Genomic DNA, 26,042 nt, shown 5'->3' on the forward strand with positions numbered 1-26,042 from the left:
AAAAATAATAAATGATATTCATGTGTCTACTCTTTCAGAAATTGTTTCAGTCTTTCCTAAGATACTTGAAATCTAATGTTACATTGCCGTGGACTTCCTGAGAGGCCAGGGATAGGCACTGCCTGAATGATTTTAAGGGTCAGTCCTAATGTACACTCCAGCCAGAGACAGTCCGCAGAGGGACACTCCATTATTCCAGTCAGTAAGATAAACTTGGCTGGAGTCCTACAGTGTTCCTGTGGGTAAGGCAAGTAATGCTTAAGTAGTTGTACTTTTAATCTAGTGCTAATTAATGGCCTCTTAAAAGTAAAGTGTTACCCAGCTCTGTCGCAGGGAAGTAGAAGGCAGAGCTTGGTATGAAACTGGGGGCTCTGTCTTGCACCTGACTAGGCTGCTGATTTGTACTCAGGACGTACAGCCCCTCGAGGGATCTCAAAAACAAATTACAGATATGAAATAGCAGATGCCTGGATGAATTTTACAAGCAGGGCAGTGGTGAGGTACAAAGCTGCTTAGCAAAATACATACTTACACTCCAGACCTATGGCTATATCTTGTCAATATCATTAATATTCATGCTCTCCTGGCTAAGTCCGAAGTTAGTGAGGCAGCTCTGGGACTGCCAATGTATTCTAGTGGGAAAGTCACTGGACTTCGTCTAGGTCTGAATCACAGCTCTGCCCTTGACCTACTCAGGTGGCCTCGGGTGATCAACACACCTCTCCAACAGTTTCCCAGTCTGTAAAGAGGTTAGACTAGATCGTTGGTAAAATTCCTTTTAGCTCTACGATTTTAATTACTCTTTAACCAACTAGAATTGTTGCATTTTGCCTCACTTTTTGCCTAATTCTTGCTATAACTGTTTAATACATTAGAGTGGTAGAAAGAACCTCCACTTTGTAATAATCAGCTCCACTTTGGTTCAAGTCCTTACTCTGCCCCAACTACTGGAACTTACTAGGCTCTTGTCACTCCGCTGAACTATTGTTTCTTCATCTGGTGGAAGGCAAAGACAGTTTACGTTTTACAGCACTTTTGTGAGAATTAAAAGATACAAATGGGATGGCATACGTAGAAGTACCTAATTCAGAAAGTGTGAGGTACTCAGGGAACGTGACTTCCCGTCGTGCTGCACTGATGTGAAATTTTCAAGGTAACGTCAGGAGACTGCAGACCTGTGTTGGTGTTGCGGGTGGCACTGCTTAGCTTCTGAAGGAAAAGCCTACTGGAGGGAGAGAGGGATTCCTGGAGAGGTGGAGGCAAACACTCATAGTACTGTACCTCCCAAGGGAAGCTAAACGTAAAGCTTAAAGGCTAATTATTTGATGAAAGTAGTCAGGATGTCATCTTGACTGTTTTTGAGAGGTTAAATGGAGTCACGATTTTTATATACAGACATATATATGTATGTATTGTGTGCATGTGTGTGTATTTATTTCAAGACAGAAATATGCATGTTTAGCTATTCTGCTAGATGGCTAGCATAAAAGGATTTTTCCTCTGGGTCATTATTCATGAACTCAAGTAATTACAAAAATTAACATAAGCCATTAGAGTGCAATTGCTGGCTGCATCTTGGGCTCTCCTGGAAACAAAGGCTGGTTGTCACGGACACTGAACCTGTGGCCCTCCATCCCTTGCTGCCCATTAGGCCTTGGGTTGGGGAAGCAGCACTCTGAAAGCTCAGCACAGCCATGAGACCCCCTGCTATAGCACAGAGCCAAACGTAGGCCCTTGGCATACCCCGTCTGTAGGACAGGGTCCCCCCTCCATCCTTGGTCCTTGGCTGGATACCATGGTGCTGGAGAAGGTCACCCCTTTTCCAAGACCCCTTGGCTATCTGAGGAGTCCCCTAGGATCAACCCAGTAACTTTATAGATGGCATCACCAACCATCATATATGATCGAATTTGCTGGAAAGCTGCTGCTTTTCAGTCCTTCACTGGGAGGTTCCTGATAACGAGACAGGACCTAAGAGGCAACACAACTGGCCAAACTTCATGCAGTCCTCTTTTCACTGGACGCCCTGGCCAACAGTCCACCCCATCTCTACATTCCTCTGTACTCCTGGGCCATTGCCAAAGATGTGTTCATCTGGTCCAGTCAGTGGGTGCAACAGTCCTCCATCTAGGATCTCTGGAAATCTCTTGTGCCACAGATACCCGAAACAAATCAAGATCACACATGTCTCTACACAAACTAAATCGATAACCAAAGTCCTCACTAAGACACTTTATCGCCTTCAGAGCTTCAGACATTATTGATAGTGATCAAAGCACTCATTTCATTTCTCAAAATACACAGCGTTGGGCTCTTATATAAGGCATTTAGTAGAATTTTCATTTCCCTTACCACCCTCACACTGCAGCCCTCATAGAGTGCCATAATGGCTTACTTACACACGTTCAAGTTCAATTAAATGAATCATAGCACATTTCAGTAACCAAACATCCAGGGTGAATTGTAATGATTCTGACTCCATATTTGATGCTTGGATTCTGACAGCATCCAAGCCCCGCTACTCCCCACTTCCCCATCAGCCCCTCATTTGGCAAACCCAGGTGCTCCCACTCTTGGTGCCAGAGGGAATTTCAAACAGTGGAGACATACCCCAACCCCCCTGCCCATTATATACTAGCCAGGCCAGTCTCTCCTTGTTTTCTCAAGCCGCTTGGGACCTTCGGGAGAGCAGAAAGCCTCATTATGTGAGCGATTAGCCCTTTTATATCTTGATGTATGGGCGGGAGCATCAGTTCTGTGGCGAAACCGCATGCATACCGGGTGGGAGTCCATCCCACTACTGCCCTGTGACGGCACACTTCAGAGTATGATAAATTGAGTTTTACGAATGTAGTTTATGAGCAACCACATGAATAAGACTTTCTGTGAAATGACACTTAATATCTAAACTTGAGAATAAAAACCCTAACTGTCTCAGGCCCAAGGACCTGAAACTTGTTTGCAAGCCTGATGATTCTAGAGCAGGGTTAGAAATAAACTATAAATATCATGGCTCAAAGGGTGGAAAGGGAGCGGGCATGCTTTGTATCTCCCCTGATCCTGGCTCAGGGCTGGATGCAGGAGAAGGAAGCTTGTGCCGATGGATGTGCTGGAAGAAACGTGTGATCCATACACAGATGGGCCATCCACCCTGCACCTCCCATAAAGGCTACTTAATTCTTAGCTAAATGAAAGGTACAAATGCTGAGGCCAAAGCCCTAGCAGGATGTATTCTTCTCTCCTGCTCTGGCGTCGATGGCTGTACAGGCCCTTCTCCCTCCTCCATGAAATGGGAGACGTTAATGCCAGCCTACCTAACATGCACTATCCCACAGCATTTTACAGAAGGAAAAGCTGGCCAGAAACGAGAAGCATGCACAGCCCCTCTAAATGAAATAAAGCCGCTCTAAAGAAAACCTCAGAAACAATACTGGGCCCAGGGCTGGGGGGGGGGGGGGGGGGGGGAAGGCTGCTCCCTGAGGAGACAAGTTGCAAAAGGGGAGCTGTGTCTTTATACAAGGAGCTCTGTCTCCTATGACGGTTACCAACCGGGTCCCAAACCTGCATTTTCGGTTTGTTTGTTTTTTCCCCTCATTACCAGTCTGGGGTATGTCCAGCTGCCCACTTTGTACTGCCAATCGGAATGTGAACTGTGGGCTGCTGTGCTAGATGAAGACCTCCCTGAGAACCCTCACGCTCACTGTCCTCAAACCTGAGCTCTGCTCTCCAACACGTGCTGACCTTCCTTTGCTCTACTTTAAGAAACCCTTCTGGGGCGCCTGGGTGGCTCAGTCGGTTGAGCGTCCGACTTCGGCTCAGGTCATGATCTCACACTCTGTGAGTTTGAGCCCCACGTCGGGCTCTGTGCTGACACCTCAGAGCCTGGAGCCTGCTTCCGAGTCTGTGTCTCCCTCTCTCTCTGCCCCTCCCCCGCTCATGCTGTGTCTCTGTCAAAAATAAAAATAAACATTAAAAAAAAATTAAAAACAAAAGAAACCCTTCAGCGCCCCCATTTCTTACCCATTTATTTCTGTTTTCTCCAGCTTCACGACTACGAAATGTTAAGCTGCTATCATTTTTCTCCTGAAACAAGGCTACAACTTCCTAACTGATCTTCCCGGATGACTCTTATCTAGCATCCCGTATACACGTCCTTCAATCCCAGGTCCAGCCCCACCCTGCACCAGCCAGAATCAATCGTTTTTTGAAATGCAAATTAATATGACACAAAAATCTTTAAACGGCCTTAAACGGCTCCTACTAAAACGGGCGCATTTCTTAACATGGTCCACGCATCTAGGGGGATTTGGCGTTTATCTCAGCTCCTCCCTAGCAATCTGCTCCATACACTTTTTGTCTCGTATCTCAGGGCCTTTTCTGTACACGCGTGTCTTGCTACCTGAAACTTCCCCTCTCCCTACCCACCTACGTGGCCTAAACCTTGCCTCCTGCAGGGTTCCTGGGATGCCCCTCCTGACCCAACGCACAGTTTGAGTCGGGTGTCCAAGCCACACTTTGTGTGGCTGCTGCTCCTAGCGTTTCCACGTTGCATTGTGATTTCCTCATTACCTATCTCTCTCCAAGTCTGGACTGAGCTCTGCGAAGGGAGAGCCACGTTGAATTTGGTGCCTCATTGGCACAGAGTAGACACTAAAACTGTTGCTGGACAAAACCAGGGCAGGGGGTCGGCTTCGCTCATACGTTAATATAAATGAACACTTTGTATTGCATTTAGCCCCTGCTGGCTGTGCCCCCTTGTCCCCCTCCCACCAGCTGCCTCCCTGAATCACTGACAGTAGGTGGGACAGAAAACGGGACATAGTTGAAAGTGGGAGGCATGTTTACCTCCGATTTCATTTTCCTTGAAGAAGCTTCTCAACGAGACAATAATGAAAAGTTGTGTTTCCTTCTGGAAACTCAACCCAAACTGTGTCTTTGTGCAGAATCACCACCGGAAGAGAAGGCTCAAAAAGATACCTTTGACGTGTGGTATGTACATTATATATCTCAATAAAGCTGTTAGAAACAAAAAGGAGATACCTTTGGACAAAGGGTCTCTTAACACATCTTCTTGGAATGAGAAGGAAGAAAGAAAAGGGAGCTGGTTTGAGTCCTAACCCTGTCACTAGTTTATAGTTCCCTTTGAACAAGTTTTTCATTACCCATTTCATCATCTACAGTTAATAGATTTATTGAATTAAGGGTCTTTCCGGTTGTGAATTTCAGTGATTGTGGTGCCTCAGACTTCAGGGACTTTTTGGACCAAGATCTCTAAAAGAAGCCTTCCATCGGGTGCCCATGGAATGTGAGGAAACAGAAGGGCAGACTCCAAGAATCCTACAGAGGAACACTTGGGGTCCAGGGCTTGTGTGTCAGATGAAGACCAGCTCCAACCCAATGGATCAGCGGTCAAGTCAGTCTCTAAGACCTGGCTCGAAGCCTGCGCCCCGACCCAAAGCCAGGGTGTTGATAGAAAACAAGAATCTGGAACCAACTGACCGACATCATGCAGGCTAGAATCATGCTGGTCTATCTGCCTCTATTTTTTCACTCTTCTGATGAAGTATGTCTACCTGTTTCAAGAGGAAGAGAAATGCCTCCCAGAGAGGACACTTTTTGGAGTGCCCACTGTGGTTAAGTAACAGCAAAACGTAAATGGTGAGAGGCCCTGAGCAAGAAAAGAAAGAAAGGGAAGAGCAGGTATTTCCACCAGCTATATGTCTCTGGATTATATACATCCCCCCTCCCACCCCAGCACCTCCTGAGTCTCAGTTTCCTAGGCAGGAAGACACCAGCTTCAGAGGGTTTGTTGTTAGGATTCACTGAGATCCTGTATGCGAGGTGCCCAGCATGCCTGCTGGCGTATAGTGGTTCTCAGTACCTGGCATCTGTTCTTACAGGGATGAAGTAGGGCATTGGGGCTCTAGAGTGACACAGTCCTGGGATAGAATCCTGCCTCTGCCTATTACCAGCCACGTGACCTTAAGCAGATGAGTTTTCTCATTTGGAAGATGGACATAATACTCTGGACCCTGCCGGCTTCTCATGAAGACAACGCAAGATCATGTGATTAACTGGCCCACAGTAGGAACTGCATACGAATCAGTCATCATTGCCCATTCCTCCGCCATCCCTTTCCCCAACGCACACAGCCCTACACATCCTTCTCGTGTATTATAAGCTCAGTGCCCAGCTGTGCAAACACTCCCCTGTGCCCCACTGCTGGGTTCCTGGCTGTGCTTTTTGATAATTTTGCTCCCCTCCCCACCCCAACCACCCCCAGGTTCAGGCAGGACTCAAATTCAAGCTGGCAGATCATCCAGTGGGAAACAGCCATGACTTCAGGCTTATCTAGGCTTCTGTACTCAGGACTGGAAAGAGCTATACCATTAGGCTTTTTGTTTTGGGAAACTGATAGTAATAACAATCATCACTGACTCAACTGCGTCTCACAGTAATAAATGATCACAATAACAGCTCGCATTTCCTGAGTATTTCTTATATGCCAGGTGCAGTGATTATCACTTTATAATCATTGTTTCTGCTAATTCTGCTAACAATACTGTGAAGCAGGCATCACTATACCCATCTTGAAGATACCCTGAGACTCAGCAAATCAAAATGCCTTGCCCTAGTCACACATCTGGCAAACAGGGCAGAAGACTCACGTACACCGGGTATGTATGTCGGTATTTGTTGAAAGGTACGCTTTTGATAAGGAGGGGGGAACAATGACTGATTTGAGTTCCTACAAGTCAACTCATCACACGACCTCATGCCATCTTCATAATAACCTTGATGCTTTCCTAACTATTCCCCAGGTACCTCTGAAACTAGCCCCGTGTGTTGACTCCATTGCAGGCATTTGGAGATGCAGCCTCGCCCTTGTGCGAGAGGACTCAGCTATGGACAGAGGCAATGGCAGTTTCTCTAACTACTTGGAAGACTGAGCAACGGAGACGTTCAAAGACCTAAAAAAGAAGCCAGTGGTGTCCCTAAAGAGCACCTGGAGAGATTCAGGCACTGTTGCTGCAAACTGGCCTGAGAGGACTCAGCATTCACCAGGCTTTCCCACACCCCAGATTCACGTCTTGTCCCCTGCAAATCCCTTCTCTACCACCCCAGTCTGGCAAATGCCCATACCCTCCCGGGCTCTGCTGGGACATCTCCTCCAGGAAAGTTCCCAGCCACCCTACGTGGTTAGGGGCCAGTCTCCCAGGCTTGCTTCCTTCACTCCTGACCCTATACACACACACACACACACACACACACACACACACACACAGTGCACACACGCACATGCGCATGCTTTCCTTTGTTGCAGCATTTATCAAAAGGGTTGTAACTGTCTATCCACCTGTTAATCTCTCCTATTTGGCTGTGAGCTTCCTGAGAGCAGGGGGTGGGTCTCACTCGCCTTGCAGCCTCAGCACCTGATACAGAACCTGGAATATCCCAGGAGCTGGACCCACTAGTGGACCCCCTAGTGTGGAAAGATGGAGGGGTGAGAAGGTATGAAGGAAGAACAGGAGAGATAGAGCAGCAGGAAACACACCCCGTGCCGTGACATCTGTGAGTGAGGCTGCTCTCGGGTTGATGGGTTCTATCTGCTGCTGCCGACCTGGGGAAGGCAAAAGCTTCCCTCCGTGCACCAGGGTTCCTTCCAGACCATTCTGTTCTCACTAAGGGGCTGAAGGCAGAGAGAGAACAAAAGCCCCATATTCATCTCCAGGGAAATTCCACGTTCTTAGTGCAGGACTGCTGAGAGAGAAGGGTCCCTTAGGACAGCCCCGCTCCCTCAGTCCCTGTATCACCTTCCTGGGAATAGGCCTGTGATAGCAGAACAAGTGTGGTTTTGCCCTGGCCGAATAGAATCAAGGGTAACCAGCTTACAGCAGTATCCACCTTGTATTGTTGCCCTATGGGGAAGGACAACAGGGGTGGTCTTCAGGGCTTCAGGGGAGGATGTATTTGTGTGTGCACATACCCTAAAACAAGAAAATATGCAGTCTGTCAACCCATAACTCTGCCATCTCTGAGGATATGGGGGGCTTTGGCAAGCAGGAGACTTTGAATTTGCTCTGAGTTTTCAGGAGGGTGAAGAAAAAAAAAACAACACTGTTAGCTGGTTATTATGTTGCAACTATAGGTTCTAACAGATTGCATAAGCAGACCTCAACTTTCCCATCTGTAGAATGGGAACAGCCAGCCCAGATGAGAATAGAGAATGCCTTACACAAGAGTCATTGTTTCTTCCTTTCGTGCCCATGGTAGGTGTCGCTAAGTGACCACTGGATTCCTGTCACCAAGCCTGGTCCTGACCCAGGATCTCTTTCCGCGAGCGTTCCAGGCAGCTACTACCTTTTGATCAAAACCGGCGCATAAGGAGAAGCTCACCCTAGCTGGATGCCTGCCAAGGCCTCTTCCAGCTCTGACGTTTTAGGGTTTGGCTTTGTCTGGCAGTGCTGTGGCTAAGCTAAGACAGAGAATTAAGCTACCAGAGGGGTATCGGTGCATAGAGTACCTCCTCCCCCGCCCAAGCTGAGGGCCTACACTCTAAGTCTTTGCTTCCCTCAGTTCTTCCAGTGGTGGATAAGAGAAACAGAACAGGAGTGCAAACAGCTCCCCTGGGTCTCATGCCAGCCAGCATCTAGAGAGTTCTCTGAGGCCGCCGTGCTATGCACACACAGGGTCTTCACGATTAAAGCAGCCTGGGTTCAAATCCCTGCTCTGCCACGCTCCCTGGTGCAAACTCCCTCAGGTCGCCTTACCCTTCTGAGCCTCAGTTTCCTCAAGCATGAAATGCAGATAGCAACGCCTCCCTTCCAGGCCTGTTGTGCGAGGAGTACATTGGATGAAATAATGTACGTGAGAGGGCTCTGTGAGTTGCTCTGCGCTGAGCGCCGCGAAGGATTATTATTCTTGGTACGCACCAATAGGAAGAAGACTAGGGCGTTCCGTTCCAGATGGACTCAATCTAAAGCGGGGAACAAATGCTTTTTTTGGTAATTTCATCGGGTGGAAATGGCAGTCTCATGGGCCTATTTGTGTTTAATGAACCACATCCTGTACCGTCTTTTTGCAAGGCTCTGAGGAGAAAGAAGTGGGTTCCCTCCTCTGGCGTGCTGCAGACTAGCGAGTGAGTGTCCAGCTCTCCCTTAACCTCCCCTGACCGCTCTACCCTCCCCTCTCCCTCAGAGCTAGATGCATCCTACAAGTAGCTGCGTCGAAGCCACGGTGCAAGGGGAAGGGAGAGGGGTCCTCAGCCACATCCCACCACCTGGCTGAGACCCTGGCATAGATGGATGTGGACAGGCTCTGATCCCTGACTCCTGCTGTAGTTAAGGAGCATGAGGCTGCGTGTGACTGAAAGGCAGACGGCCTGGGGCAGATGGGGCCCGAAGAAGGGGCAGTCGGTTGGGGACACAGCAGATCTGGGAGGGCCCTGAGGCCGTGCAGAAGAGTCTGGAAATTAACCTCAGGGCAAGGACACAGCACCCAGGAGTTTTCATTCAAGAAGTGGCATGAAGGAATGTCTGTTTTAGAAACATCCCATGATGGTTGGTTTTATGCGAAATCCTGCCTGAGCCATGGGGTGTCCAGATATTTGGTCAAACACTATTCTAGCTGTGTCTGTGAAGGTGTCTTGGATGAGATAATCAGAAGACTAAAGCAGGCTGCCCTCCCTAATGTGGGTGGGCCTCATCTAATCAGTTGAAGGCCTGACTAGAACAAAAAGGCTGACCCTCCTGTGAGAAGGAACTCCTCCTGCCTGACTGTTTGAGCAGGAACGTCATTCTCTTCCTGCCTTTGGACTTAAACTGAAACATTGGTTCTTTTTGGGTCCCAAGCCCACCAGCTTTGGAATTAGAACTTATACTACCAGCTCTCCTGAATTTCCAGTCCGCTGAACAGATCTTGGATTGAAACTTAGCCTGCACAATAACATCAGTCACAGCCAATTCCTTATAATAAATCTCTCTCTCTTTCTCCGTGTGTGTGTGTGTGTGTGTGTGTGTGTATCAAATGTATCTTTTACATGAATATTACATATCCATCCAACCAACCATCTTGTTGGTTCCATCTCTCTGGAGAGCCCTGACTCGTCCATGTCCTGAGGGCTGCTGTGTGGTTTGGGTTGATGGGGGACAGGAGTGGAGGTAGGGAGTCCAGGTAGGATGCCAATGCTAGAGTCCAGACAAGTCACGATGGCAACTTGTGACAGAGCGACCGCAGTGAGATGGAAAGAAAAGGGTAAATTCAAGACCTAACTGGGAATTAAAATGGATCACATTTGCAAAATGGGCGGGGGGAGGGAGAGGGAGACATTAAGAAGGACTCAGCAGGGGCGCCTGGGTGGCTCAATCAGTTAAGCGTCTGACTTCTCACAGTTTTTGAGTTCGAGCCCCACATCAGGCTCTGTGTGGACAGCTCAGGGCCTGGAGCCTGCTTCGGATTCTGTGACTCCCTCTCTCTCTGCCCCTCCCCCACTCACAGTCTGTCTCTCTCTGTCTCTCAAAAATAAATAAATGTTAAAAAAAAATTAAAATAAAAAAAAGAAGAAGAAGAAGGACTCAGCCTTCTGTCTCCCTTCCCAAGATCCAAACAGATCATGGCACGTTTTGCGAGAACACCGGAAATTGCTAGGTTGTCTAGGGTGTGTGGGGCAGTTTGGGCGGGCAAGGGAGCTGGCATAACAGCAAATACCAGAGGAAAGCTTGGAGGCACAGGTGTGAAGTGGGAGTCATCAATTGTAGGGATGGTGACAGAGTCCCCACAGAGGGGAAGGACAGTCCGAGAAGAGGGCCCAGGCCAGGGTCCTGTGCAGCCACACCAACTGGTTTGGCAGAGGAGGATGCAGCAGACAGAGAAAGGAGCCGGCAAGAAGGGAGGTGGCCAACAAGGAAGGTCTGGTGCCATGGAAGCAAACACAGAAAGCGCCTCAAGCAGGAAGTGGTCAACTCTGTCAACTGCTAACACAAGGTCAAGCAAACGGGACCTGAAAACTGCCCCCGATGATTGAATCTACAGAGAAGTAAATCGGTGCCCAGGCAGGTCTCGGCTCTGAGAACGACTCCTTTCATGTCTGGTTGCTGTCTTTGAAGCAAGCTCCCTCAGGAAACTGAAAGCCCCAGAGAGTTCTCCAGCCCGCATCAGCCCCTTGGCCACAACTGTCCTCACAAAAGGAGGTGACATTTGACTTTCTTTCCCTTCTCTTCCCCCCCACCTCAACCCCTGGGCTGCCTTTCAAACAGCCAAACCTCCTTTAAAGAGGAGTCTAGGAATGCCTCAGCTGACATTCAAAAGTGCATTGTAATTCAAATGGAAATGCAGAAATTCATTCCCTTGGACAGTCTTGGGAAATTATAATAGAGATAAAACAGCTTTTAAAGGTGGCACCAGGCATTTATCTGTGAGGACATCTCTATACCATGGACTATCCCAATCTTAACTCAAGAGCAGTATAACCTTCACTGGAAGATGTCCTTTCACAGGGTCACAGAGTCTATAAACTTGGAAAAGTCCTATTAATTGCATAAATTTTCTCTTCTACACTTTCTTGGTCTCTCCTTTGGGTATCTGTGTGTGTGTGTATCTTGGTTTGCCTTTGCCTATCTCTCTTTTTTTCTGACTCCTCCTACCTCCTTCAGTTGGTCTCTCTCTGTCTCTCTTTTACACATGTGTGTGCACATGTGCACGTACACACACACACACACACACACACACACACACACATGAACGCAGTTACCTGAGCAGACATGGCAACTATGGTGGGGAAGGAATGGGTTGGATCAAGATGATAATTAGGTGCCCAGCTCAGTGATAGATGAGTCCATCGATACGCTATGCTTTCATGGGAGCCTGTGTTCTGCATATGAGGAAACTGATCTAGAGAGTGAATCAATTTGCCCAAGAACACACAGCTGGTAAGAGGTAGAGCTTGCATTTGAACCAGAGTCCATCTGATTGCAAAACCTCTGCTTTATCTCCGAATGAGGAAGTCTTTATCCAAGGTAGCCAGGGGATAGATAACTTCATAGAGAGAGTTCTTAATCATGATAAAAGTCTCATGTATCAAGGTCACAGCTAAGCAGAATATGTGAATATCAAGTCAAGGAGTGAAATGGAGGCCTAATTGGGAGAAAGGTAGCTTTTTAAAATACACACATATCAAGACCACAGCAGTATTTAGTGAAAAGTGAGCTGAGGCAAGAGACTCAAAACTCCATGTGGTCCTTGGGGCACCACCTGGGAGGAGAGGTGAAGGTCAAAGGAAACGGACAGGCTAAGCAGCTTCCACACTAAGCCTGCCTGGGCCTGGAGGGTCCAGCGATGATTTTGGCTACTCTGGTTGCCTTCTAAGGTCCAGCTCTTCCTGGGTTCTGACAGGCACCATCTAATTGGCCTGTTCCGTGCTCTGGTCCCCTCCAGACCGGTGAAATGCTGACCAGACCCACTTGGTGGTAGAAAGCCCCACCTCCCTGCCTAGATCTTTCTAGTCCTGCTTGGCATACCCAGTCCCCCTCTGGAATCAGTGTCACAAGGTGGGTCTGTTACTTTAGCATTCACTTTGCCCTACTGCAGGGAGAGCAATACATAGACCACCCCCCTCCCCGCTATCTGCATCACAGCAGATGTTAACTGATCATAATGTTCTTGGCCAGTGACTTCAATGAGCTCCATACAGTGGCCTAGACAAGCTACTCCCTAACTGATCACATTTGCAAAATGGGCGGGGGGAGGGAGAGGGAAACAGTTTGGCACATGAAAGGAAAGGTATGGGCCATCACATGATAGTGACTGGGTTCTTTACCATGTGTCAGTCCCTCCCTCTTTCCAGCTATTTACCAGTGAATTAAAAAAAAAAAAAAAAGTCTACAACAAAAATGGTAAAATGTTGAAAGTCTAAGACAGACTGGTGATGAACAACAGGGGACAGTGCCCACATCTTGTCTACTGCGGTGCCCCTAACACCTGGTGTGAGGTCTGCCAAGAAGGAGCATTTGGGTATTAGTGAATTACAGAATTAATGCATGATAAATGTGACTTTTTTCTCCCTGTGGAATGCACACTTAGAAGCACTTAGGGGAATAAAATGAACCTCTCATGAGGATATTTTAATCAGGCACATTCACCCCACCCCCCTGGGCTTTCCAGTGATTTTCCAGTGGCTGCTTTGTGTCACAACAGGAGACAGAGCCCCATGATTAGTAAATCTGGAAAGGCTGGGGCATTTATTTGTAATTTCTGGGGACACAAGATCTAGGGAACACTGTACTCAGGTTGGAATTCAAACACCATCTCATTCACTAACAAACTGTGTGGCCCTGACAAGCCCCTTTTCTTCTCTACACTCCAGGTTCCCCTTCTTTAAGATAAGGGGTGAGTAGTATCCTTGCTTTCTCTGCCTCCGGGGGTACGTGGGAGAACCAGTGGAACCATACTCTGTGAAGTGCTCTACTCATGTCTGTGCTCAATACCCATGCCCTATTGGGTCTTTTTTCTTGACCTTCTCTTCCAGCCTTGGTCTTTCCAGCCAAGGACAAGCCATCATGTGGAGCTAACCATAGATTTCAAAGACTCCAGGAACCCCTCCACCCCTACACTCTCTGGTTGGAAGGATATTTGCAGGGATTGTCCTATTATGCTGACACAGGTGCGTCACAGGGGGAAGTAAGGGCTGAGTTTACACGTGAGCCAGGAGTTGTGGCCAGGACCAGAAATCCTCAGCAGACGCCCACACGTTTCTCTTTATTTTAAGATACAGTTTTTCATGTGCTTACTCTATGCCAGACATCTTACCTGTATTATCTCATTTCATTTTCCCAACAGCCCCACAAGGGAATTACTGTCTCTCATTTAACAAGTGGGGGCACCGAAACGTAGCAGTTACTTGCCGGGGGTTACCCAGCAGGAGGCTTGCAAGCCTGTCTGTCCGGCTCGGCCCCACACTACCTCTCCTCTTCCCACAGCTCTGCTGCCAGAGTGATCAGCTTCCAAACCCAGATCCACCCTGACCTGCTTCCCAGGGAGCCCTTGTTTAGCAAGCGCCCATGACACAGAGCTGATGGCTGGGGAGAGAAAGGTCACCTGCTATCTCTGAGCCCAGAGTTCTTTCAATTCTTTGGGGTGTGGGGGGTGGAATCCCCGGCTTCTCAGCCTCCCACTCGCAAACATCACTCCCACATTTAAAAAATAAAACCATCGTGTTTAATGTGCCATCTAGATCACAGCAGGTGGACAGAGAGAGGAACGCACACGTTAGTGTTAAGGTGGCCTCAGCATATTCCTGTGCTCTTCTTAGGGGCAAGCCTAGATGATAGAAGAAGGAAAAGCGCCTCAGCACGGGCAGCCCAGAGAGAAAAACTACCACACCAAGGGTTCCCAGCAAGTCTGTGGCAAACCCGAAGCCTCTGGAGTCTTAAAGGGGCCCCCAGATGCCCTTTCAGGCCTCCTCTCTGTCCCCAAACCATCTGACTTGCAACAGAGTCCATGCATTCACTGTATGAGGAGTGGGATTTTCTGGAGTGCAACAGTCCAAGGCCTGGAAGCAGCTGACGTGGTACTTAGCATGAGAGTGCTGTCCCAGGCCCCAAATGCGGGCCGAGGCGAGTTAGTTCAGCGGCCACAGTGAGCGAAGCTTTTTATAAACATAACCTAATTGTATTACTTCAAAGTCCTGAAGCTTATTGCCCTGCTTAATGATGTGTCACGTTATTTATAGGGGAAGACAACGAGACTTCTATTGATTTAATGCACTTCCTTAAAGACCGTCATTGTCACAGCCATAAAACAGAGCTATTCCCAGACAACTCAATTATGTCCCCCGCATCTATAAACCACCCTGTGGCCCACACAGTTGCACATAGGAGGCAGGGAGAAGTGAGACCATGATGGGGGTCTCCAGGCCCCGGGACAGAAGGAAAAGTTCTAGAGATGGCAAATGCAGGTGCAGTGGGGCACCATCCAGTCAGGGAGGAAGGGCGGCATGCAAAACCTTGATGGGGAGCTTGAAGCACCCCACTTCGTCTTGGCCCACCCAGCGGAGCTCTGTGATGCTAAGCAAGCTTCCTCCTCCCTCTGGGCCTTAGTTTTCCCAACTGCAAACTTGGGTTGCTAAGCCCAGCGAGACGTGTAAGGTCCCTGGTGGCCCCCACGTTCTGCGGGTTTGAGGGTTACGGCTGATCCGGTTCTTGAGACAGAGCTGAGCCATGTGGCGACGGTGCAAGCACATGTTTAACATTGCTCCCCACCCTTTCCGTCCATCGTCCATAGAGAACTCTTCTTTCTCAGTTGATCGATGCTAACAGTAACGAACGCTAACAGGAAGCAATTCTCGCCCTGCTACTTATTAGCTGTGTATCTCTGGGCATTTGACTTGGCACAACTGAGACGCATTTTCTCCCATGTGAAATGGGGATGTGAATACACAGGCCTATTAACATACCTCATTCATGTATGCCATATGCCTGTCTTTCTCAAAATGCTGCTACACAAACTACTACCCTTTAATGTGGGAGGCAGACAAGAACAGCTAAAGTGCCCATTTCATAGGAAGGGAAAACTGAGGTGGGAAGGGAATGAAGTTCCCAAGGTGGGGTGGTGGAGACTGGTCTCCTGCATCTGATCTGGGGAGTTCCAACTCTGGTAACAGCTGAGGATTGAAGGGAGATAAGATCTGGTGACCCTCCCTGAGGACAGAAGGCCCTCCATGGGACAGACTCGAAACTGTGCCCTCAGACACAAAGAGATGGCTGCCAGGCTTCCAAGCAGCCTGGAGAGAAGAAGGGGTCAAGGAGACACCACTCCCACCCCTCTAACTCTCCCCCAACAGTTGTTTCAAGGGGAGAGCGCTGGGAACAAGGAGCCTGCGGGAGAAGACCAGAGTTGTGGAGTGCTGACCACCACCTTGCAGCCTCAGAAAATGCCTGAACTGGAAGAATCCTGAGATATCATCATACGGCCCCTTATAGGGTCAGTGGTGCAAGGAAGCCCAGAGAGGGGCGGGGACCGCTTAAGGGCACACAGCCTGTACAAGACAGAGCCAGGATTTAGCCTGTAGGAGCCTTACCTCCACACTCCACCCAGCTGCCAACTTCAGCAAGCATTTGCAGGCTTACCTTTCTGATACTGGAGCCACAGCTGCTGCTGGACCTTCTTGCTGGGGAAGTGAATGATACAGGTGAGCTCGGAGCCATAGAGGGCCTCTGCGATGTAGTGGGAGCCGTAGTGCTGGATGAAGGAGAGCAGCTCCTCCCGGCTGCTCTCCCTGGTCAGGATCTTGAGGACGTTGGTGAAGCCTGGACAGAGGAGGAGCAGGGGGAGGTGGTCAGATTTGGGAGGCCAGTGGCTGCCAAACTGTAAGTGGCGGGGGGCTCTTTCCAGCCAGGTTTGGTGCCTTATCCCTCACCACCGCATCAGCCTGCTGGCTGCACTGGTCTGAACATACGCGACAAGTTCCCCTTTGCTCACACGGCAAAGGTCGGTCCCTCTGGTGGACCCACAACTGAGAGGGGAACAACAGCGGAGTAAGGCCAAAAGCCTGGCGACCTAGATCATGGGACCTGAAAGTCATGATCATGAAATCAAAGTTGATGTCTGTCCCGAGCAACTAATGTGTACCAAGCACACTGCTCACTGTTTCGCCCACTTTGTCCAACTTAGTTTAGGCCCCAACAGGGCACCCCCCGCTGTGTACGTGAGCAAGTCAAATCTCAGACTATAAATCATTTCCTTGGTCTTCCAGCCAGAGGAGCTAGGATTCCCAGCCCCTTCTGCTCTCACTCCAAAGCATATGCACTTCCCGCGGCATCCAGTCACCCAGGGCTTGAACTCTCCATGGCTGGAGCCCCGGGGCTGCACTGGCCTAGGCTCAGCAGATACTCTGCGTGCTAAGATTTGATCCCTGGCTTAGCTTCCTATAACACTACTTTCCCTTCTGCCTCTGCCTTTGCCTTCCCAAAACAGTGGTATGTTCTCTCTCCTGACATGGCCAAGGGCTTCCTTTGCTGCTCTACTGTCCTTAGTCCTGTGCCAAAGAGACCTAGGTCCTCAGTGCCCAGCATGGTGCCTGCACAGCAATCACTCAGCAACTGCTGTCCCCCCTCACCTTCCCCCGGCAGGCAGGTCACCAAGCTGTGCTTCCAAGAGCCTTAAGTCCTGCGTGGGCTCCTTCCTGCTACTAGATGACCAGTCCAGTGACCTTACCTGGCATTCCAGGCCTCCAAGGGCATCTCCCATGAGCCACCCACATCAGGCTTTACATCCAGCCAAATCAGCCTTCTGATTTCTCCTAAATGTGACCTGAGATCTCCACCATCCTTTCTTCACGTACATCCCCCGACACACAACACCCATACACATTCACACCACCACCCACCTGAATGGCCTTCCTACTTCTTCCCTATGTCCTCCCTGTGCACCAAGTCTCCGGAAAGTCACCCCCACCCTCCCAAGAAACCATTCACACAGTCCTGGCCAGCCGCACCTACACTCTGCACCGCCAGGGGGCGCCACCTTGACGGCAGAAGCTAGTCCACTCGTCTTTGAGTCTGGAAACGCGTCCTTCCCCACCCCCGCCCCACCCCGGTACAGGGCACAGGTCCTGGGACAAGGCGGGGACACCAACCACCATTCTTCCAAGAGCAGTGGATTCTGTGCCGCATGAAAGTACAATGTAAAACAGCAGCAAGCCCTTCTCCAACAGTAGAAATGAGCTGCAGTTTGCCAACACTTGATTTACAAGGGGTTCCCAGGAGCATCATTATCGATTAATTAAAGCTGATACACCTTTGTAGTTTTAACACAAACATCGCAGTCTCATTCACAAGTGCCGTGCAAGAGTGTGGGTGGTAGGGAAAACAGAAACATGCCTCAAAAGAATGGCTGTTTGATTAGGACAACCCCTCTCCATCAATCTGTTAACTCATACAACTGGGTAATTAATGCAGCAGTGTTAATGATGAGATCATTTCTCTTAAATAATAAATAACAACACCATGGAGATGACCTGTGGCTCTTTATCCAGGCAGACAAAACTGCAATCAAATCCCTGCTCTGCTCCTGTTCGGCCACTTACTAGTGTGACCTTGGGCAAGTTACTTAACCTCTCTGACCCTCAGTTTCCTCATCTGGAAAAAAATGGGATAAATAATGCCTTCCTTGCAGGACTGATAGAAGTCCTAAGATAAAAAAAAAAAAAATCATTAGAAAGGACTTAGCCAACATCAGCAATAATCACTATTTGTATTTCCCAGATGGGAAAGTTCCCTGATTCCTAGACTAAAAGAGTTCCATGTTGCTCGTGAACAAAGTGATATTGAAAAAGATAAGAAAAGATGTGGCAGTAAGTAGGAGACACAGGGACAATCATTCAGTGGCAGCGTTATGAGTAACAGCGGGGGTAGAAACCCCCATCTTTCCAGAAACTTGCATTCACTCTGAATTTTCCAGTTTTCCTTTTTTTTTTAAATTCCTTTATCAAACAAGAGTGCCAACAATGTGTTTGATTCTCTGTTAGTTACAGAGAATACAATAGAGGATACCGGAAAGAACAGGGCCTACACCCTACCCACAGTTCTTGGGTCAGGGGAGAAGACAGACAAGACTCAGATATGCACCTAGCACTTGTTAGTGCTTTAATACAGGTGCTCACAGGGAATATCTGGAAGTACTCTGAGGGGAATGGAGAACACAGGAGGGGTCTTGCAGCACTGCACGATGTGTTCCCTGGGCCAGGAGATCCAGACAGAGGGAACAGCATGTGCAAAGGCACAGAGGCATGAAAGAACATGGCCCATTTTGAGAACTATAAATTGTGCCTTGTCAACTGAAACACAGGGTTTGTGCAGGTAGAGCATGGGCAGCATATGTGCCCGTGTGTTGGAGGGGTATGTGTTATTGCTGTCTAGGAGTTGGACAGGAAAGGAAATCATCCAGGAGAGACCAGAGGAACCAGTGCCTCAGAAGAATTTATAATCCACAGGCCTGACATACACAGAACATAATTGTGACTTAGATTGTCATTTACCCCATCTCCCACTCACCCTTCCCCATACTGCTATGATACCCCTTCCTCCAGGAAGCTGCTCGGACTCCTCAGAGCAGACAGCTCCCTCCTCTGGGGCACTGCTGCCCCACTGTTGCATTGAACCGACTGAAACGTAAGGGTGTCACTGTCTGTCTGCTTGTCTGTCCCCCCTCCCTGTGGGCTCCTTCATGGCGGGGAGGGCATGGCCTCATTCCCTCAGCATCCCCAGTGCCAGCCCAGGGCCTGGCACCCCCTAAGCCCTTGGGCACATGTGCTGAATTGCACCAAGTCCCCTGGCTGCCTGAGAGGTGGTCCTCACCTGCCGAGAGGGTGATGGTGCTGAGCTTCACGCGGTACAGGTTGCTTCGGACCCGCCACTGCTGCACCATAGGGTAACCCATGGCCTCGTCATACCTGATGTCTCCTGGGGGACAGAATAAGAAGGGGAGGTCAGCACTTAGAGAACACTCACCAAAACCCCCAGCCTGCAGCCCTGCTGTGTAATGGCCCCTTCTAAATAGGCAGATGCTTGCCTTGGCGTGCGGGCTCTCACTGGGGCCAACAGCTTTATCTGGATCTGCCTCCAGGCCTCTTCCTGGCCTCTAATCTCAACCCCAATCCTGCTTTTTCTCTGCCCAACAGCTTATAAGCAAGCAAAAGCAGATTTATGATTCCATGTAATCCTGCTGGCACCTTGCCATGGGAAATTAGACATCTCAGTGCCTCAGTTTCCCCACTGATACTATGGCTACCTATGCTGACCTTATTTCACAGATGCCTCAGGAGACTCAAATAAGATAACAGAAGTGGAGTCCTGTGGGAACCTGTCAATGCTGTATGTGCAGGCACAGGGTCAGTGACCACAGCCCGTCCTCTGCGTATCACCTATGGCTGCTTTCACAGGATGACAGTTGTTCTCAGCAGGTGCCACAGAGCTTCCTGTAGAGCCTAGCACATTCACTATCTGGCTCTTTCTGTTGGCTGACCCCTGTTTGGACCACTGTTTTCTAACATGGAAACATGGGGTGAACATCGGTATCACATAAGACACACATGCACATACATAAAGGCTCACATTTCAAGTAAGACCGAGCTAAATGAAATTAAGCAAGATTTTAAAAACTCTGGGTAATTTCTGGGGCACTTGGGCGGCTCAGTCAGTGAAGAGACCAACTTTGACTCAGGTCATGACCTCAAGGTTGGTGAGTTCAAGCCCCACGTGGGGCTCTGTGCTGACAGCTCGGAGCCTGGAGCCTGGTTTGGATTCTGTGCCTCCCTCTATCTCTGCCCCTCCCCCACTCACACTCTTGTCTCTCTCTAAAAACTAAATAAGCATTAAAAATTTTTTTTTTTAATCTGTGATAATTTCTTGGCACCTTGGCTAGATTAACATGCATTCTAAAGCTCTAGGAAGGTAGCAGTGTGGGTACTGTACTACTTAAGGTAGCATTTTGCAAACTTTTTTGACCAAGGAATCCCATTTCCGTAGAGGGTTCACTGGAACTCATGTTCCATAGAATGCATTTTGGAAAACACAGGTATAGACAAAGAATAAACAAAGATGAAACCAGCATAGTGTTAGCAAATGGTTAACTCTAGGTGGTGGGTGTATAAAAAGATTCTTGTATTCTGATTTATATCTATTTGCATTTTCTAAACTTTCTGCTCTTCGCACTGAAAACTCTCTTTTTTTTTTAATCAGGAAAAAAATACATGAAAAAGAAATGCTAGTCACATCAGCAGTTAATATTATTGTTGTTATGTATCCTCTGCAAATGGCAGGCACATTTTCTGTCCTTTTCTCTTGTCCCCTGGTGAGGAGGCACTTAAAGAGATATCTGATACCAAGATTAAAATGAGAATCTCATTGGAACCAATGATTTCTTCCTGGACATTACTGCAGTATTAAAGTTGTCCATTACTGTCAACTTTTTTTTTTTTCCTCCTTAGCCTTTTCAGGAATAACATAATTTTTTTTTCCGAAGCTTTCATTTTAAAGTAAAATATTCATGATCTCCAAATATATGTCTACTGGAGCAGGGTTGTTTTGTGATAAATATGTCCTCTCTGTTTATCTGCTCTGCCTGTCCTGTCCTTCCCCTGGAGAGGCTGCGAAGAGAAGGAGAATGGGTGGGGGTGGGGGATGAAGGAGGGGCTGTGTTTTGAGTCAGGCAGGAGCAAACAGTCTGCACAGGAAGACTAGACACCTGCATCCGGGTAGCCTCTGCCCCATCTGTTTGCGCTCGCCCTGATTCAGAACAGGCTTGGAGTGGGGATTGGTGATGGGGGCCCATCTTCAAGAGAGGGAGGCAAAGCATCTGAATGCAGGCTGTGGACACAGTTCATTCACTGGATGACATGGCGTCCAAAGGGAAAACAAATGCTATATCTTTTGATTATCATGAAACTTATAAAGCCATCATTTTTGCCTCTCCCCACATTGTTGGACCTCCCCATAGTCGTTATTATCTCTCTGCCCTTCACCTCCCTCCATCTCTGGTCCTTCCTGGAGTCCAGCCTGGAATATAAGCTCCTCTAGTGGACTGTTAGCTTCTTGAGGTCAAGGAGATGTGTTTTTTTTTTTTAATGTTTATTTATTTATTTTGAAAGAGAGAGAGAGAGAGAGAGAGAGAGAGAGAGAATCCCAGGCAGGCTCTGCGCTGTCAGCACAGAGCCTGATACAGGGCTCCAACTCCCAAACATGGAGATCATGACCTGAGTGGAAACAAGAGTCAGGTGCATAACCGACTAAGCCACCCAGGCACCCCAAGGCCATGGTCTTTATTATCTGCACTCCTGCAGAGCCAAGAACAGAGCCTGGACCATAACAGGCTCTCAACAAACACTTATTTACTGGCTCACTTGCTCACTTGCATCCTATACCCAATCATAAGGGTATGGCTCATCCTTGGTCCTTACTCATCCTTGACCTCCATTTTATCTGACTCTATCCTAGATCCCCACCAAAAGATGGGCTTTTTCCTGGTAAGTTTTTTTTGTTGTTGTTGTTAACTCTAGAAATATAACAGTTCCCTTATTAGGATGCCTCCAGAGAGCCTCATGTCAAAACAAACAATCCTAATAATTTGTACCACTAATACAGAAGCACAATGCACCGAGCATTTTACACCTACGATCTCCAGTACTCACCACGGTGCTGAAGAATAGTTCTTACACCCCATATCTCAGAAGAAGAAACTGAGGCTCAGAGAGGGAAATGCCCAAGGACACACAGGTCAATGCCTGTGCTTTTCCATTAAAGAACAGCCCCTCCCCACAGACCATGGTGATGTCTGCTTTAAGGGGTGGTGAACTCCCTGTGACTGAGGGTATCCAAGAGGGATCATTACTCAGTGGGGATATTACAGATCTGATCTCTTCATTGGTAAGGAGGACTAGACGAGATGCCCCTGACAGTCTCGGTCAGCTCTGAAATCCTATGATCTTATGAAAATCTAAAATTAAGGAAGGCACAGCAGTTTTTAGACAGATTTTACAAAGCATTTTTAGATATATGAGTTCATCTGATCTACATCTGGGCTCTTTTTGAAGTAGGACAGGTCGGGAAGGTGATGTAGGAGAGTGGATACGGCATCAGCTTTGGAGTCAACGCCCACTGGGCTTAAATCCTGACTCGACTGTGGACTAGTCATGTGGCCTTGGACCAGTTAAATGATTTCTCTAATCAGAAAGAAATCCTGTGCCCTTGAAAGGGGACAATGACCCTTGCAGGGTTACAGAGATGAAGACGTGCACGGTGTATGGCCCCTGGAGACCTGAAGCACACATGACTTGGGTCCTCTGCTCCGTCCATGCCACTTTATTGGAAAGGCTGTGGAGGTTCCAAGGGCTTGCACATGGTAGAGGGGGCTAGGAACCAAAGTTGGCCACACTGCGTGGTCTTCCTTGGGGGACAGTTTCCTTCTCAGTGAGAGGGTGCAATAACCTGTGAGGATGACCATTCTCTGCGGGCAGTGGTTGAGATCCCCAACCACTGTACCACAAAAGCAGAACCAGGGCCTTTACATCTTAGGAAAGTCCCTCCAAAAAGGGTAGGAGAGGACCTGGGAGAAGATGAGGGGGAGCAGAAGGGCATCCTGGGTGGGACAGAAGATATAGACTCCCAGGAGAGCCTGCAGAAGAGGGGGAGAAGGAGAGGGAGGGGTGGGGGTTGGGGAGCTGCAGAGCAGAGTGAATAGGGCAGAAGACCCAGGGCGGTGGAACCTGGTTCTCATCCTGGTAGGCGTGCTCTGTGACCTTGGGCTGATCCCATCACCTCTCTGAGTCTAGATTCTTCATCTGTATAATGGGGAAAATAACACCCACCCCACAGGATGGCTCAGCGCCCATATTCAAAATCAAGTTGTGTAACAAATGTTTTCAAGTGAGGGAGACTCCTGGTAGAGAGGGCCAGTGATGTTACTTTAGCACGATTTAAAAATAAACCTAGTGAAATAAGCTAGACGCAGAAAGACAAATACTGCATGATCTCGCTTTTATGTAGAATCTAAAAAAGCCGAACTCATAAAAGCAGAGAGTAGAATGGTTGAGGGTTAGGGGGAAATGGAGAGACGCTGGTCAAAGGTACAAAGGTTCAGTTATGTGGGATGAATAAATTCTGCGGATCGAAGGCACAGCACGGTGCCTAGAGTTAGCATACTTGAAATTTAAGAGAGTACGTCTTGGCCCAGATCAGAGGCTGGAGTCTCAGGGAATCCCCCTAGCTGTGCACGGACCAGAGCAGAAGCCTCCCCTCCCCCTTCCCCCCCCCCCCCCCCCCCCCCTACAAATGGCAGGTCCCTTTTGCACTCTGTCTCTCATGAAGGAGGAGGCCCGTCTTGGACGTGCTGAGGACTGACAGGCACCCAGAGAGCAGGTGTGCGGTCAGAGCGGCGGGGAGGGGTGTAGCATGTGTGGCTTACCAGTGAGCAGCTGGAGGTCCGGGAGGGGCTCGGAGAGGACCCCCCGGCACTGCTCCTCCACCGGCAGTGGGATCACCAACAGCCCATCGGCCAGCTGAGGGAAGTCCTTGATGAAGTTGTTCTCCCTGTGGAGAGGAGCAGAGAGACCGCCAGAATGAGAACGTGGAGGCTGCTGGGGGCTGCAGGGTAGGAGGGCCGGGCTCTTGTAGTCAGATCAGAGAGACTCTCGAGTGGGCGGCTGTCCTTGCCCTTCGCCTCTGGCTCCCTGCGTCCTGGCTCAGAGCACGTGGTGCTAATCACAGGCTCTAGACTCCTGCAGGCTAGGGCTCGAGTCCTGGCCCACCATCCACTAGATGCACAATCCTGAGGAAGCTACTGTTCCACCCAGAACCTCAGTTTCCTTGCTATGAAGTGAGATATCAGGGTTGTTGTAAACACTTAATGGGATAAAGCTGCCAATTGCTTAAGACACAGTCTGAGGCTCTACAAACTGTGTATTTGGCTGCTAAACATCTCCTTGCATAAGCAATGACAGTGGCGAGCTAGAATGTGAGGGAACTGGGGACAGCCTGGAGTGCTTGGAGGAACAGGGGCAGGGTTGAGCTGGAGAAAGGAAGGCTGCAAGGAATGGGTGTGAGTGTGCTCAAGTGGAAGCTTCCTAAGGCATCTTTTGGATCACACGCCTCCTTTTACAGATGGGGAAACTGAGGCCTAGAGAAGGGGAGCGACTTGCTCCCAGACCCACCCCTCCCCACTCTCCCCGCCCAATTCCAGGCTCATGCTCTTTCTCCTGCCCTGGTTTCATCAGATGCCTCTATTCCTTCCCTGCAGGGCCATTGCAGGGAACAGAAGACAGCCCTTGGGGGACTGAACCCTGAACAGAGGTAGTCTTTTGGGTAGGCGGGGTACTAACAGTGCATCCCATGGGGGGAGCCTTCAATCTTTCATGCAACAGACCTGCCTAACACTAGAACAGCCTGCCAAGCCCGGTGGTGAGCTTCCTGTTCTTGAGAGTGTGCAAGCAGGGAATCTGACAGCCACTTGGCACGGATTGTATTAAAATCTGACATTTGAGGTCCCTCCGTATTCAGAAAAGCTCAGAATCTGAGACACTAATCACAATCTGGAGAGGAGAGGGAGGAGGAGGGGGAGGAGAAGAAGAAAAGGAGGAGGGTGTTTATCACTTCACTGTGCCCCCTGGAAAGGGCAACTTTGAAATGAAAATCAGGAAGAGGAAAACAAAGATATGGATGCCAACGCAATGCCTTTGAAGCCTGGATCTCTTGAGCAGTTCAAAAGCAGCTGTACAAACGTGGGGGCGGGGCTGGGTCACTTCCTGTCTGTACTCCCTGTCCCCGCTGCGCACCTCACCCTAGGCACCTGTGAAGCCCCCCCAACGATTCATTTACGTAGGGAACCCCTCCCCTGTATCCTGACCCCTGAGGAGTCCAAGGTAAGAGACGTTAGCCCCATTTTCAACATACTCAGCATTGCCAGTATCTTCGTCATCATCATCTCTCACATTGTGTCCAATCCTCAGAATTTGCTAGGGTCTGGCTAAGTGCTTTACATACATTTTATCACTTAACTTTCACAGCAACCCCACAAGACATTTACGATTACATTCTTTTCCCAGATGATCAAAACACGGGGCGCAGAGTGAAGAGGCGGTGGGTGCTGGGGTTTGAACCCAGGTCTGTTGATTGCACACTTGGGAAAGTTGGCAGCTGGGCCTGGGAGTGTCTGCTGAGCACGTGTGTGCATGACAATGAGTTTCTAGGTCCACGCTGGTGCACTGAGGCATGCTATTTTGTGTGCCTGTGTGGGCGTACCCCTGTCTGTCTCGGGAGCTATACTTGTTTAAGTCTATGCGTGTGCCGTGATCATGGCTTCCACCTAGGTGTTTGTGGTTGGCGTATGATCCATTTGAAAGCCTGGGTGTGTGGAACAGCCATGCGAATAGAAAAAGAGGGACTTCTGGGGCGATGGGAGTGCCCCTAAAGGGGCACGTTAACACTCGCCAGGGTCTGAGGGCCTAAGTTTCCTTCTGTGTCCCTTGTGAGGTGGCCTGTGGTGGTACAGATCTCCCC

The 26,042-nt window shown here is 49.0% G+C and overlaps 2 protein-coding genes across 2 annotated transcripts in view; both read right to left on the minus strand.

Annotated features, from left to right (window-relative positions):
* The window catches only part of LOC125920717 (astrotactin-2), a 243,710-nt gene extending 219,503 nt beyond the window's left edge, over nt 1–24,207 (minus strand). The window contains exons 1-3 of the mRNA XM_049627838.1: nt 23,953–24,207; nt 19,350–19,454; nt 16,122–16,301 (exon numbers count right to left, since the gene is read on the minus strand). Of these exons, the coding sequence (XP_049483795.1) occupies nt 16,122–16,301; nt 19,350–19,431 (262 nt within the window). The 5' untranslated portion in view covers nt 19,432–19,454; nt 23,953–24,207. The remainder of the gene's footprint in view (nt 1–16,121; nt 16,302–19,349; nt 19,455–23,952) is intronic.
* Nucleotides 23,915–26,042, minus strand: part of LOC125921924 (astrotactin-2-like) — a 116,097-nt gene continuing 113,969 nt past the window's right edge. The window contains exon 5 of the mRNA XM_049629728.1: nt 23,915–24,077. Within this exon, the coding sequence (XP_049485685.1) occupies nt 23,915–24,077 (163 nt within the window). The remainder of the gene's footprint in view (nt 24,078–26,042) is intronic.

Source organism: Panthera uncia, chromosome D4 (genome assembly GCF_023721935.1).
Source record: "Panthera uncia isolate 11264 chromosome D4, Puncia_PCG_1.0, whole genome shotgun sequence".
Lineage (NCBI taxonomy): Eukaryota > Metazoa > Chordata > Mammalia > Carnivora > Felidae > Panthera > Panthera uncia.